The sequence below is a fragment of the Pseudopodoces humilis genome, chromosome 1 (genome assembly GCF_049639895.1).
Source record: "Pseudopodoces humilis isolate 2021_Gansu_Grassland_sample_001 chromosome 1, ASM4963989v1, whole genome shotgun sequence".
Taxonomy (NCBI): domain Eukaryota; kingdom Metazoa; phylum Chordata; class Aves; order Passeriformes; family Paridae; genus Pseudopodoces; species Pseudopodoces humilis.
In genome coordinates, this window is record NC_142200.1 from 50,059,445 (window position 1) to 50,074,763 (window position 15,319).

General features: G+C 36.0%; 1 protein-coding gene across 12 annotated transcripts in view; it reads left to right on the top strand.

Moving 5' to 3' along the window:
• Positions 1-15,319, top strand: part of PTPRM (protein tyrosine phosphatase receptor type M) — a 442,950-nt gene that overhangs the window by 148,561 nt on the left and 279,070 nt on the right. For all 12 annotated transcript variants that reach the window (XM_088050998.1, XM_088051003.1, XM_088051039.1 and 9 more), the window contains one exon: positions 1,608-1,723. In XM_088050998.1, the coding sequence (XP_087907124.1) occupies positions 1,608-1,723 (116 nt within the window). The remainder of the gene's footprint in view (positions 1-1,607; positions 1,724-15,319) is intronic.

The following is a 15,319-nucleotide window of genomic DNA, read 5'->3' on the forward strand; positions in this document are numbered from 1 at the left end:
ACCAGTTAAACTGTCTAAAGAAAATTGAAAAAGTGTGAAAATTAAAGTAAAACTACTCTGTCTGAAACTTTGTGAAGCTCATAATGATATTCGTTCTGTATATTTCTGGAATTATTAACTCTTTAAACAAAAATTGAAATGGGAAAAATATTTGATAGTCAGCTGCCTGGGTAGTACAAAGACCAAGCAGAAGACAGATTGTAGGTGTGTAGAAATGAAAGCAATGAGTTGTGGTAGATGGCCAGGTTTTTGTGTGTGTGTGTTTGTTTTTAAAACCCAATGCTATTCTCCACTTAGGCCATACTTGGTAATTCAGAAAAGCTAGTTTCCTAGAATTTAAGAAGACCAAGGAACCATTAAAATCAAGTGGGGTAAAAGCAGATTTGGGGGAAAAAAAAGAAAAAAAAGTGACAGCTGAGAAATGGGGAACATACCGAAGAATTTTACTGGGTATTCTGACACAAATAGTTTCAAAGGCAAATAAATGGATAATTTTGACCTAAACTCTGTCTGTCCTAATTGAAAAATGTTTAAAAACCAAAATGTCTGTATGTATAATAAATTTTATTCCCCCTCCTCCTTCTTATGCTGTCTTGCACTGGATATTTAGCAACTTTTCTGTGAAGCTAGCTATTTATAAATTCCTTAAAAATGCAATTTCTTCCAGTAATAAGAGCTTTTAAGATAATATCATCAACACTTTAAATGGTTGTAATGCTCTGCTAGAAAACAGATGCTTAGTTTGCTATTCTACTGCTAGTACTAAGATTTTCATGATGAAAAGCAATGTTTGAAGCCTGGTTTATCCATTAGTATAGACAGTGCAAGAGAGAAGTCTGCATGGCTGCAGTAGGATTTGAGTAGGTTGGGGAAGATTGTGCTTTAAAGGATGGGTTTCTGTATCATATATCTATATTTTTCTATACTACATGCTTGACTCTCTCTAGTAAAACAAAAATACACTGCCTTTTTTACTTCAGTGGATATAATTCTTGTTTGAATATCAGTTTCATCCATTAGCTTAGTAGGTATATTGCTTTAATTTTTACTGAGATTGTTTTCTCTTTCTAGAAGAAAAATAAGCATTGGTATGGAGAATATGTGTTGTGTTTTGGGTTTTTTCTGCAGTGTTGTTGAAAAGAATTGTGTTTAAACAGTACAGCTGTAGTTGGTGAGGAGTGTTATGTTAATATTGTCCCTGTTTGGTGGGCTGCATTTCTGAAGGATCTCCTCTATAGACAAGGTACTTGGTTAAGAAGAAAAACCTGTTCCCCTGATAACATCATTTCTTACTGGCTTGTCTAGTTGGTAGTGTAAACATTTAATAGGTTTGTCTTCAAAACATGCTTGGTTTCCAAAATGATCTGTTTTAATAGGTTGTTATTACAAGAGGGATGCTGAGCTGATATAGTTTACACATCAGGAACAATTACACACCACCCTTCTATTCTACTCTTCCCAAGGCATGGAAGTAAACCAGCCTAGAATCTGATGCATAGTCAGTGACTTGAACCTTTGAAAGCAGAACTATTTAGTTTACTTGGTGTATCTTTTATAGCCAGTACTTTGGTCTTGCATAACTTTAACGCTTGTGTCTTTTCCAACAGCAAAAACTCCCCATTTCTTGCGTCTTCAGAGTGTGGAAGTCAATGCAGGACAGTTTGCTACTTTTCAATGCACTGCCAATGGTGGAACAGACTCAGGTGACAAACTCTGGTTACAGGTAATTTCTTTTTTTTCCTAATGCACTGATATCTGGAGAGAGGAGAGACTTTGAAAGGAATGTAAAACGTGAAAAATTACGGGCTGTCCACTTCATCAGTGTTAGATTTTTTAGTGCCTTTGAGCTGCTGCTGTATGGTAGGTATTCGGTTGTAGAAAACGCTACTGGAAGATTTTCCTGCCTTGTTTTGGTGTAAAGCCTTACTGAAAATAAAGGTACTGTTTTTCTTATGTGTGGCAATCATGAGTAAAGGTTAAATCCCCAAGGAAGAACAGAAGTCTGTGCTGGCTAACTGGAATATTACAATATCTCTTGGCTTACCTCTATCTCTGTTCAGTATTTTCAGCTAAAATTCCATTCTCACAGTCTAGCTGGGGAGAAGACAGTGTATGAAAGTCAAATCTGACCTTCTATATTACAGAGCCAAATAATCTTCTATTCCTTTAGTCAGTTGTTTTTCACTTAATCAGTAATGTAGCTTCTAGACGGGTATCAGATCTTGATTTAAAGTCTGTCTCCAACTCATTTTCTTCCAGTAAAGATTGTGTTCCCTTACTCATATGTGTAGTTATCAAAGACATGCCTTTCTGCTTGGTCTCTTTTAATAATGGGGGTGCAAGTTTAGCAGCTGTCTTGCTGCCAGCAGAGTTGTTCCCTACAGCAAGCAATAGTGAGTGTTTTGGACTTAGCATCAGGAGTACAGCAGCCTCCAGATCCCAGTGATTTCCACACATGAAAACCAGCATGCCAGAGCTGAGACATTGTATGTGAGAAGGAAGTAAGGACAATCAAAATAAGCAGAACAATGTCTGAGAAGATCAGTCAGGTAAAGCTGCAATAAGTGGAGAAAGAGGGATAGGTGAAATAGGCAATGGTAACACGTGGGACTTAGAAATTAAATTCTCTATTTGTTCTTTCAAACAATTTCAGGCTTTTACTATAGTTATCCTTTCTCATTGCATTTGCATTTTGTAAATTATTCATTTAAGTGTGTCAGGTTAAACAACCAAGTAGTTGCAAGAAATCTAACACACAAAAATATAATTAAAATCAGTTGAAAAGCAAAGCCTCATATTTATCACTATATGAATGATGAACTGTTATGTCTGTTCAGAAAGAGCCTGATCAAATGAATTGAAGGCAATGAAAATCTCCTTTGGTTTTATTTGGGTTTGCATGGGTATTTCCAACATCTTGCTGATACAAGGCTGATATTTTTCTAGTGTTCCAACCCCTTAAAGACAGTATTCACTGCTGAATTGCTAAAATTAGACTCTTGTCTTTCCTAAGCCACCAAGATTTTCTGAAAAATTTTTCTAGTCATGAAAGGGTTTAGCATGTATGGGAAAATAATGGGTTGCTATTTCATCAATTATATCCTTTCTAGGGCCTTTGAACTTTGACAAAATGCTCTATTGTAAAACTGAAGGTAGAATTCAGTGTAAGGAAATCCTCATTCCATTCAGTTTTTCATGTTTCAGGACAGTACCTTTACACCTTTAATTTTTTTCACAGAATTTAGAACATGCATAAATTCTTAGCCAGGCTGGAATTTAATTTCTTTATTGTAGAAATTAAATATCCTTCTAGACTTTATGTAATACAAAACTATTTTATTAACAGCATAGAAATTCCAAAATATCTGATCTTAGTTGATTCCTTGTTTGTACATGATTATGAGGGTTTTTTTTCTATATGAAGGATAAGAAAGTAGAGACAGACAGACTTTAGAGGAATTTTATCTTCCTACAGGGCCACTGTTTATTTATTCTGCCTGTAGAACTATAGGTCCCCCTGGTAATCAGCTTAAGGTTGTGCAAATTCCAGGTGTGCCTTTGCATAAGAATGTTTTAGAAGTTGACAGGATCTCCTGGATAGCTTGGATTTATTTTTGCACTTGTTTGCCAGTTTCCACAGATGTCTGCTCAACTTCCAGTAAGACTGATCAAACAGCTCCATGTGTGGGATGCTGCAAATCGAGGCTATGAGATAACAGTTCCCTACAGGATCAGCTGCATTTTAGCACACTAGGGTGCTGTTGGGTAACAGATCCCCAGCCCTTGCACCTGTCCATTCATCACCTGGCTCTCTGGTCTCGTGGTGTGATGCTGGGGAGTTTTGTATATGCCTGTGTGTGACATCTCATGACACTGCTGCAGGACTATGAGTGCAATGCAGCTGTCAGTACCAGCTGTCAGAAAACATGGTATCCAATACATCATATAACTGGTTATGTGGATGTTGAGGATCTTTGCGTTCCCAGTAGCACTAAACCCAATATTCAACTACAAAACGTCTTAATAAAAGACATTCTTACATACGCTAGAGCCAGAATAAAATGAACACCATTCCCTGGGAACGTTTATGCTAGCACTCAGGTAAGAGGGGTTTGGGCTTTAGTGGTACTGCAAACAAATCATTCAATCTCTATGATATGCTTAGTTCACCAGAAAGAGTAAGCCTTTTCCACTATCCTTTCAGTGGTTTGTTTCATTACACCTATAAAACCTTAAGGATAAATCAGAGTAAATAAATAAATAAGTAAACGCAGTTGAGTGATATTATCAGGGGCTTTTCAGCATTTCTGCCATGTGAATTGGGAGGCCTAATCTGTTTGGATTTGACAATTTCAGAATACTGTGAGATAATTTTCTCCCAAATGATTTCCAGTACCTGTCATTTTCTTCAGATTCACATTGTTAGTCTGAAGTACAGGTAAATTGCCAGGTTGAAATCACAGGCCCACTGAATTCAGTGACATTTCTGCAGTTTCCAGTAGTGGCAGGATTTCACTACTGTATTTCTGTCTCTTACTTAGTACCTCTCTGCTTCTATGCAACAGAGTTCAAGTTTAGAGGTACACATTTATCTGATGAGCAAATTCTTTACTTTTTACAGTCTGCTAGACTGTGAGGGCTATATGTTCTTTAAAACAAATTAATAATTGTGAGTTGATTTGTGGTTTTAGTCTCCATGTATTTCCTAAGAAAGTAGTTGCTGGAAACAGCATAGATGTTCTTAGTCTAATAATGCCCAGGCTTTGAAGCAGTCCTGAGTGAAATCCATAAATTATACTTTACTTCCATCACTTTTTTTTTTTTTTTTCCTCAAGTCTTTCCCACTCTTATTCCCCATGGAACGTGGAGTCTGCTAATTTATGGAGTATTGTAGAACTTTTTGCAATTGAAAGGGCCTTGAGGGAATCGCAATTCATATGTTAGCTACCCAAATTAGACCACTGAGGCATGAAATTTGTTTCATGATGCTGTGATCAGTATTTGCTCTTTCGGGAAAGGGAAGACAGAAAGCTGTTTACCTACTGCATGGTGCAGAAAAACATTTTTCCTCATTCCACTAGGCAGCCATACTCCCTAGTTCATGAGCTGTGATCACAAGCTTGTCAGGTAATCTGACAGCAAATTGTGGGTATTTTCAGTGATACCATTTCAGGTTAAATTCAAATGAAGGGGCTCAAGAGCACCACATAGTATCATACATCAAACAAGTTTGTTTTGTCATTGTAATGAGTGTCTGGTTAATAAGGTCATTGGTTAGATTGTATGTTTATGAATTCACATCTCCACTAGCTTATGTTCTAAACATAAACATAACAAAATAAATCTGAATGTCTACAATTAACAGATGTGTCTAATCTGCTTACATTTTCTTTTTCACATCTGTGAACAATGCAGGTTATTGCCAGTATGGGATGACTCTTTCCTATTGAATGGTTGAGAAATAATTCCTGTGCTCCTTCTTGTGCTCCCACTGTTGGAAAGAAATGAACAGGTGGAATACTGAACCATTCATGGTCAAATGAAAGCAGCTGAGACAGTCTTCTGAAAAGCCTTAGTGTCCAGTAAATTGGCATAGGAAACACATATATATATATATATATGCACACATATATATATATATATATAAACACATATATATACAGAGTATTATAGGAGAGAGGGGTTACTTCATTTCTGGAAGTAACCTGCTTTTGGTGTATCATATTGGCTGCAAAGAATTGGCTTGGTTTTCTTTAGCTTATGAGGCCTGTCTCCATTTCTTCATTTTCCCATCCTCATCTGCTGCTTCTCATTATTTGCAGCGGGTTCATTTAGTTGTCTCTGTGTCTTGCTTATCCTTAGAATGATCTACAGTATGATTTACAGGAAATTGCTGTCAAATCATACCCAGATACAATGAAATTCCATTTTAATATCAAACACAATCTTTTGATATTGCAATTGCATTTTTCAGATGTGCTTTGACCCAACGTGAGTAGCCTTTCTTGAGAGAGGTTCCTCAGCTATAGCTGATGAAAAGAGAGGTCATCACTTCACAGCAGTAATTTATTTTTCCTGGCTTTATTCTAAACCATGGTTGAAATGTAAATAGTTACTTTAAAATGTAATTCTCAAACACATAAATTTTATTGCAGAATAGAGAACTGAAAGTAGAAATTTGTTGATGGCGAGCAGATAACAATAGGATCTCAGGATATGTCTGACAGCTTTAGTAAGCAGAACCATCAGATTTATCAGTAGCAAGTGACTAATGGATATTTTTTGATAAAAAGGGAGAGGGTGAAATCTTTCATACTGTGGTTTATGCATGCAGGATGTGTACTACTTCATTTGCAGCCAAGAAACTAAGAACAGTATCACTTTAATGGCCAATCTCTCTCCTACCTTATGTAAATAGTTTATTTCCTGGATTTGGCTTTTCCTTTTGTGTTTCCTGAAAGCTGTCTTTCACCTTATTCAGTGTATTTTTTTTTTTATTTTTTTTTTTGCATCCTCAGTAATCTTTTGCTGAAGGTGTGAAGACTATGAAAGATTTTATTCATCTATATACAAAACTACCTGTATGCATTATTTATTACTTTTTCAAAGGAAGAGATATAGTCCTGTGTCAGAGGGAGTTCTGGAAAGCAAATTGTTTTCCTCAGGAGTACACACATACCCAAATGAGAGATATCAAAAACATCCTTGGAAGAATGTAGAACCAGTGAAATTACTCTTGGCAGATGATTAAAATCGAATAGATTTATAGGATATACAAAACTGTGTGTGTGTATGTTGTGTGCATGTGCTTGTTATGTAAATTGTATACAGTAACCGAGAGGGTGAACAAAGTTCCAGACTTCCATAAGAATTTTTTTGTTGTGCTGTAAACTCTCTGAGACTTTCCCATAATTATAATTTTCATTGCCAAGTTTTGAAGCACTTGAGGAAAAAAATATTTAGGCCATTTTTGAGTACTAAGATAATGAAGCAGTAATTTAATTGTTAAATCATACACATGTAACAACTTGGTAACACAACAGGTGTTTACAAACTTATTAAACTATTAATGTAAACTGTACAATGAGATAGGCCTAAAGATGCTCTTTTTAACATTGAAGTACTTGGTGTTTGATGAGTTAGGTGCATTTGTGTACTACAGGACTGCACAAGACCATTTTTCCTCTTGTTTATCAATAACTCAGTCTTCCAAGACTGGTCAAACCGTCTTGTTCACTGCAAATTGTCTAGAGCCCATTGCCTTGAGAGCAGCTTTAATGACATCAGTTAGCTAAAGATTTTGCTAAGATTGCATGCATCCTGAAGCATGTGCATCCTGATCTGATTTTTCGTAGATAACCTGAGATGATTTTACTGTTAGAAGAACAATTAAGGTCCTATAGGAAGGGACACTATACATTACTGCATAGGTGAAAGTTTGGGTTTTTCTTTAAATTACGGTGATTATTTAATATTATTTCCAGTTTTTGGAACGTTAATTTCTTTGTGTCCCTCTCACAACTTGTTTATATTTATTTATATTGATAATATTAATAATATTAATAATATTATTATTAATATTATCAACAATAGTAATATTAATATTGTTAATATTTAGTGCTATTTTTGCAGCATATATTAAGTATTTTCTATTAATTGTCATTAATCAATTTTAGGTGTTTTTCAGTAAATCAGTACCATAAACTTACCATATAGCAGAAAAGCATCTGTAGGAGGTTTGTGATGTGTATTGTGTTTGTGTTAGCCAGTGTCTAGGGACCTGTGATATTTGGTGCACCCTTTTCTCTCGTTATATGCCTTACACATGAATCATCTGATACATATAATATACTTTTTTACATGGACTTACTGGTTTTATTCTTGTCTGAATATAGGTTTGGCTAATGCTTCTCTGATCCTATGGTTTCTATTACAGTATCTTCAGTTATTAGCGATACCAGAGACTAGGAGAAATTAATTAATTGTGGACTGTTAATGATAAATCCCAGTGAACATATGCAAGAGGCAAAATGTCATCTTGAAATTGATCTCTCTGAAGTGTTTTGACTTCGGGGAGGTTTTGGAGGTGGCAGAAACCTTTGAGTCTAGTGATTTTATTAGGAAGCTGTGTGCAGCTGAATGTGTTTGGAGTGTGGTGGGAATGTACATTAAAGGTGGTTTCCCCCCTAGGGTACCAAGTTTTCTGTTACAGGATAGCTTCAGCAGCACTAAGTGGTACAGCAGGCTCTGTGTACTCTTATCTTGTACTATGAGCAGTGAAAGGCACAGCTGGAGAAAGTCATGCCTGGTGGTGCAGCAGCTCTTCTGAATCTATTGCCTTCCATGACTTGTATGAGATGGTGCCACTGTAAATAAGCCAGAAATAAGCCTTTTATTCTCTCTTGGAGAAACACTGAAGAAGCCTGGCCAGCAAAGCTGCTCTGCAGGCTACACCTCCCAATCCACCCAGACTGGAATGTCTGGCATAAAAAAGCCAAATGTTGGTAACCATGAAGAAATGTCAGGGAATTTTGTTATTAATACTGAATTAATTCAGATGGGGGTAGGTGGAAGAATAAATGTCACTTCGATAATTGTGTATAAGCTACATCATTCCTAAATGGTGTGGAAGTCTTACTCAAAACACTTGAATTCTGTTGAATTCTGGTGAAAATACTTAACTGAGCAGTTGTGAAGTTTTATGTTACGACATTACTCAAAACCCTTGAATCAGAAACCCTTCAGGCCAATAAGCAAAACAGACCATGTTGGTAGTGATGCCAGAAAAGAAACTTAAGGTGATGTAAGCAAATCTGATTATTTTATGAAAAACCCTAAAACCCTACGCAACCCTTGATGCACTAGGAAAAAAGTAGTGTAGATAGAGGGAAGACATTCTTTCCTGTGTAGTGGTGCTGCTCATCCATCAGGTTGCAAGGAGTGATAATGGGTGGTGTTCTCCAAAGGCCTTCCTTCATCACCTGTCTAGCAGAGGTGGTCTGCTCAGCCAAGAGTGTCCTTGTGACACTGAAATATGCATTTGGCTTCCAACCAGCTGTTCCTGCTTATGAAGGCAATGTGGGTTCTGAAAACTTTTAATAGATGCATTAAAGTTTGAAAGTTTGCATTTTTTTAACACTGTATGCTATTAATCCACTGGGAACTTCATTATGGAAAACAGTGCAAAACCTGAAGAGACCTAGGGAAAGCTTGGCACAGTTTGTTTGCAAGTAACCTGAACAATTAGTGGGTTTTCATCTTCCACATCTGCTGAAATTGCAGGTTATATCTATAGTATCAGAAGTACCATGCAGGAGAGCTGTTATTATTTTTGTATTACAAGTTGATACAAAACTTCAGCTTTGGACAAAATTCTTGTGGTAACAGGTAATAATAGTTCTTGTTTCTTCTTCCCTTTCTCCCTGTTTTTGATATGTGTGTCAGGTATTCAAAAGTTACCAAATATTAATGAATGGACTACGTACATTGATTTGCAGAAAATTTGCTTATCTGCAGATAATTATGGACATAACTCAGAGGGGATACACATAAACCTTCCCCCCCCCCAATACATATATATTCTCATTTAATGAAGTCACTCATAAGAAAAGTTGTTCTGGGATTACTTCTATCAGTCAAACATTTTTGAAATTCTTGTCTGATTTTAAAAATGAGGCAACCCAAGTGTACACTTTTCAAAAAATTCATTGTGATGTGTTAGTCTTCCAGTTATTCTGGAGTATTAAATAATAAAATGGTGATTAGCAGACCTAAGTTAATGAAACAGTTGACCTGTGCCAGAGAGGGCTGATTAAATTCAGCTTTCCTTCCAAGAGTGCAGGGTGTTGGACTGTTTCTGGATCCTGAAGACTGCCTTGATATGAATCACTGTTCAGCAGCAATAGAATTGCTTAAGGATATGTAAGAATTAGGGAACTGATGAAATAAATTCAGTAAGTTTTCTGTGCTATGCTGGACCTTTGGGAGGAAGAAACAGTGACCTTTACCATGAATACTGTAGGTAAAATGTGCAAAGTTACTGCTGGAAGGTACCTTGTTCAAATTGGAGTTTAGGAGAGGCTTTTCTTAGAAAAGAAGGAAAAAAAAAATAATAGAGGCTGTTGAAGCTGTTTTGAGGCAAGGAGAACCAAAGTCAAGTTTAAATTAAATCCAAGGAGAACATGATGGGAAGGAAGCAGACCACTGAGGAGGGTGAGTTGTTAAACTATGGCTTGATTACTGTGACTGTCTCAGTAATTAAGAGTGAAAAACCTCCAGCCAAACCCCTCTGTATATTCCCTGTTACATGAACCAACTTGTGCCTTCCTTACTACTGATTATTACTCCTATGGTAATATTATAACTCCTATTACTCCTTTATTCATGAATTGCACTATCAGTATTGAGGGGTTTATTACAGCTTTCTTTTCTGCCTCTCTTGTCACCATTCATTCCTCCCATTTGGAAGAATCTATCCAGGAGGCAGTAGCCAAGCCCATAATGATTTGTCATCCTCAAATCTATCTGTGTTTCTTTCTTGGCTGCTTCTTCCTTACCTGCTTTGTAGGACTCAGTTTTGTTTTGGCTCTGTCTGCTATTCTGCTTGTTTTAAGCTTCAGAACAGACTTCAGGCTGACCCCAAACTTGCATGTTGGAGTTTCTTCTTCCCATGCTGCCTTTCTTCCCAAGATTAACACTTTTGCAGTGAAGGGAATGTAGGACATGAGTGCACTGGTTTTTAAGTCTCCTGTTGTGTAGTTGCATACAAAAAGCAAAGACCTGCGTTACTATGCTTTGTATGGTGTTTACCGATGAAAATTAAGCTAATGGACTCTACTTCCTCATTTTCTTCTCATCACTTTGCTCCTTTCTAGCCCCTCCATGAGCCTGGCACCTGCAGGTTGCCAAGCCCCAGAGTATTTAAATTCCTGTATAAGTTCCCTTCAGTTTCTAGCAAGGTGTTCATTCTAGCTCTTGGAATTTTAAACACAAATAGAAGGATGATGGGAAGTACTAAGTGTTGTGTGCTTCAAAGAATTAAAATAGACTATTAGAGTAAGTGACTTTATAAGTAGGGCTGTGAGTTCAACAAAATGCTTAGTGGATACATGGATCTTTGCCATAATTTTTATCCAGAGTATTAAACTCCCTGTTAGATAGATATTTCCCGGTACTTTGTTTTCTCCAGATGTTTCTGAGGCTGTAGTTTCCTACAACTCATTTTATATTCCATTGTGTGCTATTAAAAATGAATGGAAAGAAGATTTGGAATTTTACATATTTTGTAAGCACTGGCAAATTGTTAGAGGATATAAACTCTTCTTAGCTGCTCTGGAATTTAAAGTAAAAATAAGAAATAGATTGAACAGTTTTTGGGTTGATTTTTCTTACTTTTAAAATGTCTATGTAATGATAACAGATTTTTCTCCTGTCAGAATGATACAAAATAATTTCAGTATATGAGTAGAGAGTAACTGCTTTGGTTAAATTACACGGAGTTTAATGACTGCAGAAAATGCATTGTCTTTGTTTACTTTCTGTGTTTGTAAGTGTGTCTTCAAATAGATGTCAGTGCTTAATATTTGATAATGTGACTACTTAATGTGTAACTTAAATAATATTTTACAGTACTACCTGAGAGCTCCAGCCAATATTTATGTTTAGTCATAATAAACAGGGATTTCTGGAGAGTTACGTGGTTTGAAGAAAAGGCTCAGTTATCAAACATTAAAATACTGAAAGGAAAAACCTTTTTTGAAAGGTAAAATAATAATAATAGTTACACATGTGGAGTGCAATTCTGTCTCATAGCAGAATAATTCCAAATAGAACAATAATAATATTTTTCCAGCATGGCCTTATTACTTGAATGGAATATTAACTTACACAGATGGAATAAATATAAGATAATCACAAGGTATGTGATGCCTCTAATCTAGACTGACAAACAGTTGTCTTGGTTATAAACACAAATCCAGAAATTCAGAGGTAGTCTTTTACTGAAATTATATGAACTCTGCAAAGCAATTTTCCTGAGGTATTAATTACTATTTTATTTAGATATTACACATATTTTAAACAAAAACTGCTTCTGGTCTTGCTGGTTTTATTTGAGATCCTGCTAGTATAACTCTAATCACAGTTACGTAAATGTGCATATTTGGAAGTGGGATAATGCAAACCCTTTGTTCTATTAAATGCATGAAAAACTGCCTAATCTGCCTATATGGACAGAGGGTGACTGATGTTTCCTTCTAACTCTCTTCTCACAAAATTGTTGATACATGCCTTGAGAGCAATTATTGCTGGTGGTGCTGGATGTAACATCCCAGAACTTCAATGCCTTTGAATTGCTGCTGCGTTTTTATTAAAAGTATTTCTGAAAGGTTTAATATATAGATTGTTGCTGCTAAATTGCTGTTCATTTAAAAGACTTAGAGTTAGTTCATTGCTTGTAAGAGCCACTAAGTGTAATTTAAATAACTATCAACCTATTTCTTTTCATTCTAACTTGCCTAAAATGGAAAAATAATGTGCATTTTAAAGTGCTTTAAGATGTCTCTATATGCATTTAATATGTTGGTACTAGGAATATGGGTTTTTCAAGCTGCATATATCCTGAAGTTACATTAAGCTTATTTTTATGTGTATTAAATAACTTGCTGTTTAATAGAAAATTTATTTTTACAAGTGACTTACCAGTTACATATTTTCATTAGTTGGCTTAAGTAGCAGTTTTTAATGTATTTTTTAAAAGCTTTCTCGGAGCATTTGAAAATGCACAGGTTCCTCAAAAGCCAATGGAATCTGTTATTTTCATTTTTGGATCTCAGAATTTATTCTGTGGCCATAGTTCTTCTAAGGAGGTGAGATAGCTCTGCCCTGGGGACGTGGCCTTTGTGGTCCAAGCAGGTCTAACATTAAATGATTATGGCAGCTTCCTCTTTCCAAAGAATGAAGGATCCTGTTCACACAGTTCTTCAAGTCCCAGGGGCATGAAAAGCTAACAGCCCTAATCAGAAGTAAAGCCTCAGACTTTTGTGTGGCAAATCAGGGCTAAAGTAAAGAAAGTTGAACCATTTTTTTTTTAAATTGTATTTAAACAAAACAGAAAAAAAAAAAAGAAAAAACCCAAAACAAACAAACAAACCAAAACCAATAAACCCCACCCAGAAAACAGGATACTACAAATTTGCTCCAACAACCTGTTCTAGTAGGTCTTAATACCAGTACCATAGTGATATATTGTAAATAATGAATTTCATCCTCCTTTCTGGAATGGGATTAGTAAATTATTTTTTTGTTTATTTTTCAATAAGATGTAATGTATTTGGAAATATTCAGGCTTTCATGTAAAAAGTGAGAGTTTGTAAGACCTACTGGTAAATTTAAGAATCTCAAAAAAAACTTGAGATTAAAGTTTTAATGGCTATAGCTAGTAAAACAGTCTAACATAAATACACTCTTACTTGTGCGAGCTCAGATTGTTGCATTCATGAGTGATGAAAACTTTTCTGAATGCTAATGGAAATAGTTCTTCATAAAGAAATTGTAGTGGGATGTGCTAGTATGTTTAATAAACAAATTTTCATTTGATATGTTATTTTGAGGCATTCTAAATGAAATAGCTGTTGGCAGTCAGCACTGAGAGCTTGTAGTTTATCATACAGCGACCTGAAATGGGTCTGTTACATACTGGGAAAAAGATAGCATACCTATCTAAGTTACTGAAGTCATTGCAGTGAGTCAGGGAGAACAAAACATGAATCACAAATAAAGAGAGCGGAGCTGGATGTGTGGGTATTGTTATAACAGAAATGATTCTGTATTCATATATCAAATTGTAAATAGCATGTTTTCAGACTAAAAATAGTCTTCCGCCATTTGTCCACTGGTGAAATAAGAATTTGTGAGAAGTTGTAGGTGTGGGATTTTTTTTTTTTTATTTTTTTCTGTGCAGCCTTTGTAACTGCCTTCTGTAATGCCTATAGATTGAACTTTTCTTCTACTTGAATTCATTACCTTCATTACTGTTCCTTTATGCTTAGGCTTAAATCAATTAGGAAGCTCTCCTACTCATTTGCTATCATCCCAGAAGGGAGGGAAAGCTTGCTCTCTTGGGTTGTATTTTTTCTTGTGGAACGTAAAGCAATTATGTTTCTTAGTCTCTGTCTGTTCCAGACACTATATTTTCCCTGAAAATATTTCTCCCTAAAGAGACTAAAGAAAAAACTTGGCTTCTTTTTTCTCCTTTGAGTTCTAGTATAAAATGTCATGCTAGTGATTCTGTGGGACTGTTTGAATTCTAACATATAATTAGACACGCTAAACTTTGCCTCCATGAGTTTGTAATGTTCAAGAGAAGTCAGTCAAGATAATCTTTATTGATAATAATCTCCCAGATATTTTACAGCTTTGTTATAGTAATGATGACAACAGCTTTTTATTCCAGAGCTCTTTCGTGAATTCTGAAGCCACTATTAATAACATTTTCTCACCTGTATTTGGTAGAGGGCAAATATGCTCAAATCCTCTGTGGAGCCAAGTTGAGTTACATTTTAGGCTCCTCCAGCTTTATCATTTGAGCAAAATGATGTGCACCTCCTGAAGTCTGATTTGGCTTCTCTTTTTTCAGTTACAATTTTTGGTATGCGAATGGATGGCATGTGTCACAAAGCCATGTAAGTCAATCATTTGATCAAACTAAGATTTCCTATTGTAGAACAGCAGTTAAAACATTCAAAATCAGGTGAGATTAGTATATTTGAGAATCAGCAGAAGGTGAAAAAGATTATGGGACCCAAGTGAAATAGTAATTTATTGTAACTGCTACAGTGCATTGATTAGTTCCAATTTCCATTCTAAATATGCATGAAGAAGATGGGAAATATGTCCTGTGGGACTGGGTATTGGAGCAGTTGCCTTCAAGGACTCCTGGCAGTTTCTATGAACACCCAGACTGTGAAGCTCAGGATTTCTACCAGCCACTGGGAGGTCTGAGGGGACAGTGTGGTAGGAGACAGTTCTCTGTGTAGGGAGCTGTATATGCATCATATCTTCCCATGGTTGCCCTCTTCATGAACTGAAGATTAAGGCAGAAATTACAGTGGTGTTGCCTAGTCCTTTCCCTTCATCTCTTTCTCCATGAGAACAGCAGGAAAATTTCATTTAAAAATATTTACACAGTTCTTCAGTTGTATGGGTAACTCATAAAAGTCCTGGTAAACTGTGGATGCAGGTTCCCCATGTGGAAGGGAGGGTGTACTGTGCAGGCTGTGGAGCAGAGGAGTTTGTTCACACTCCAAATGAGCTGAGCTGG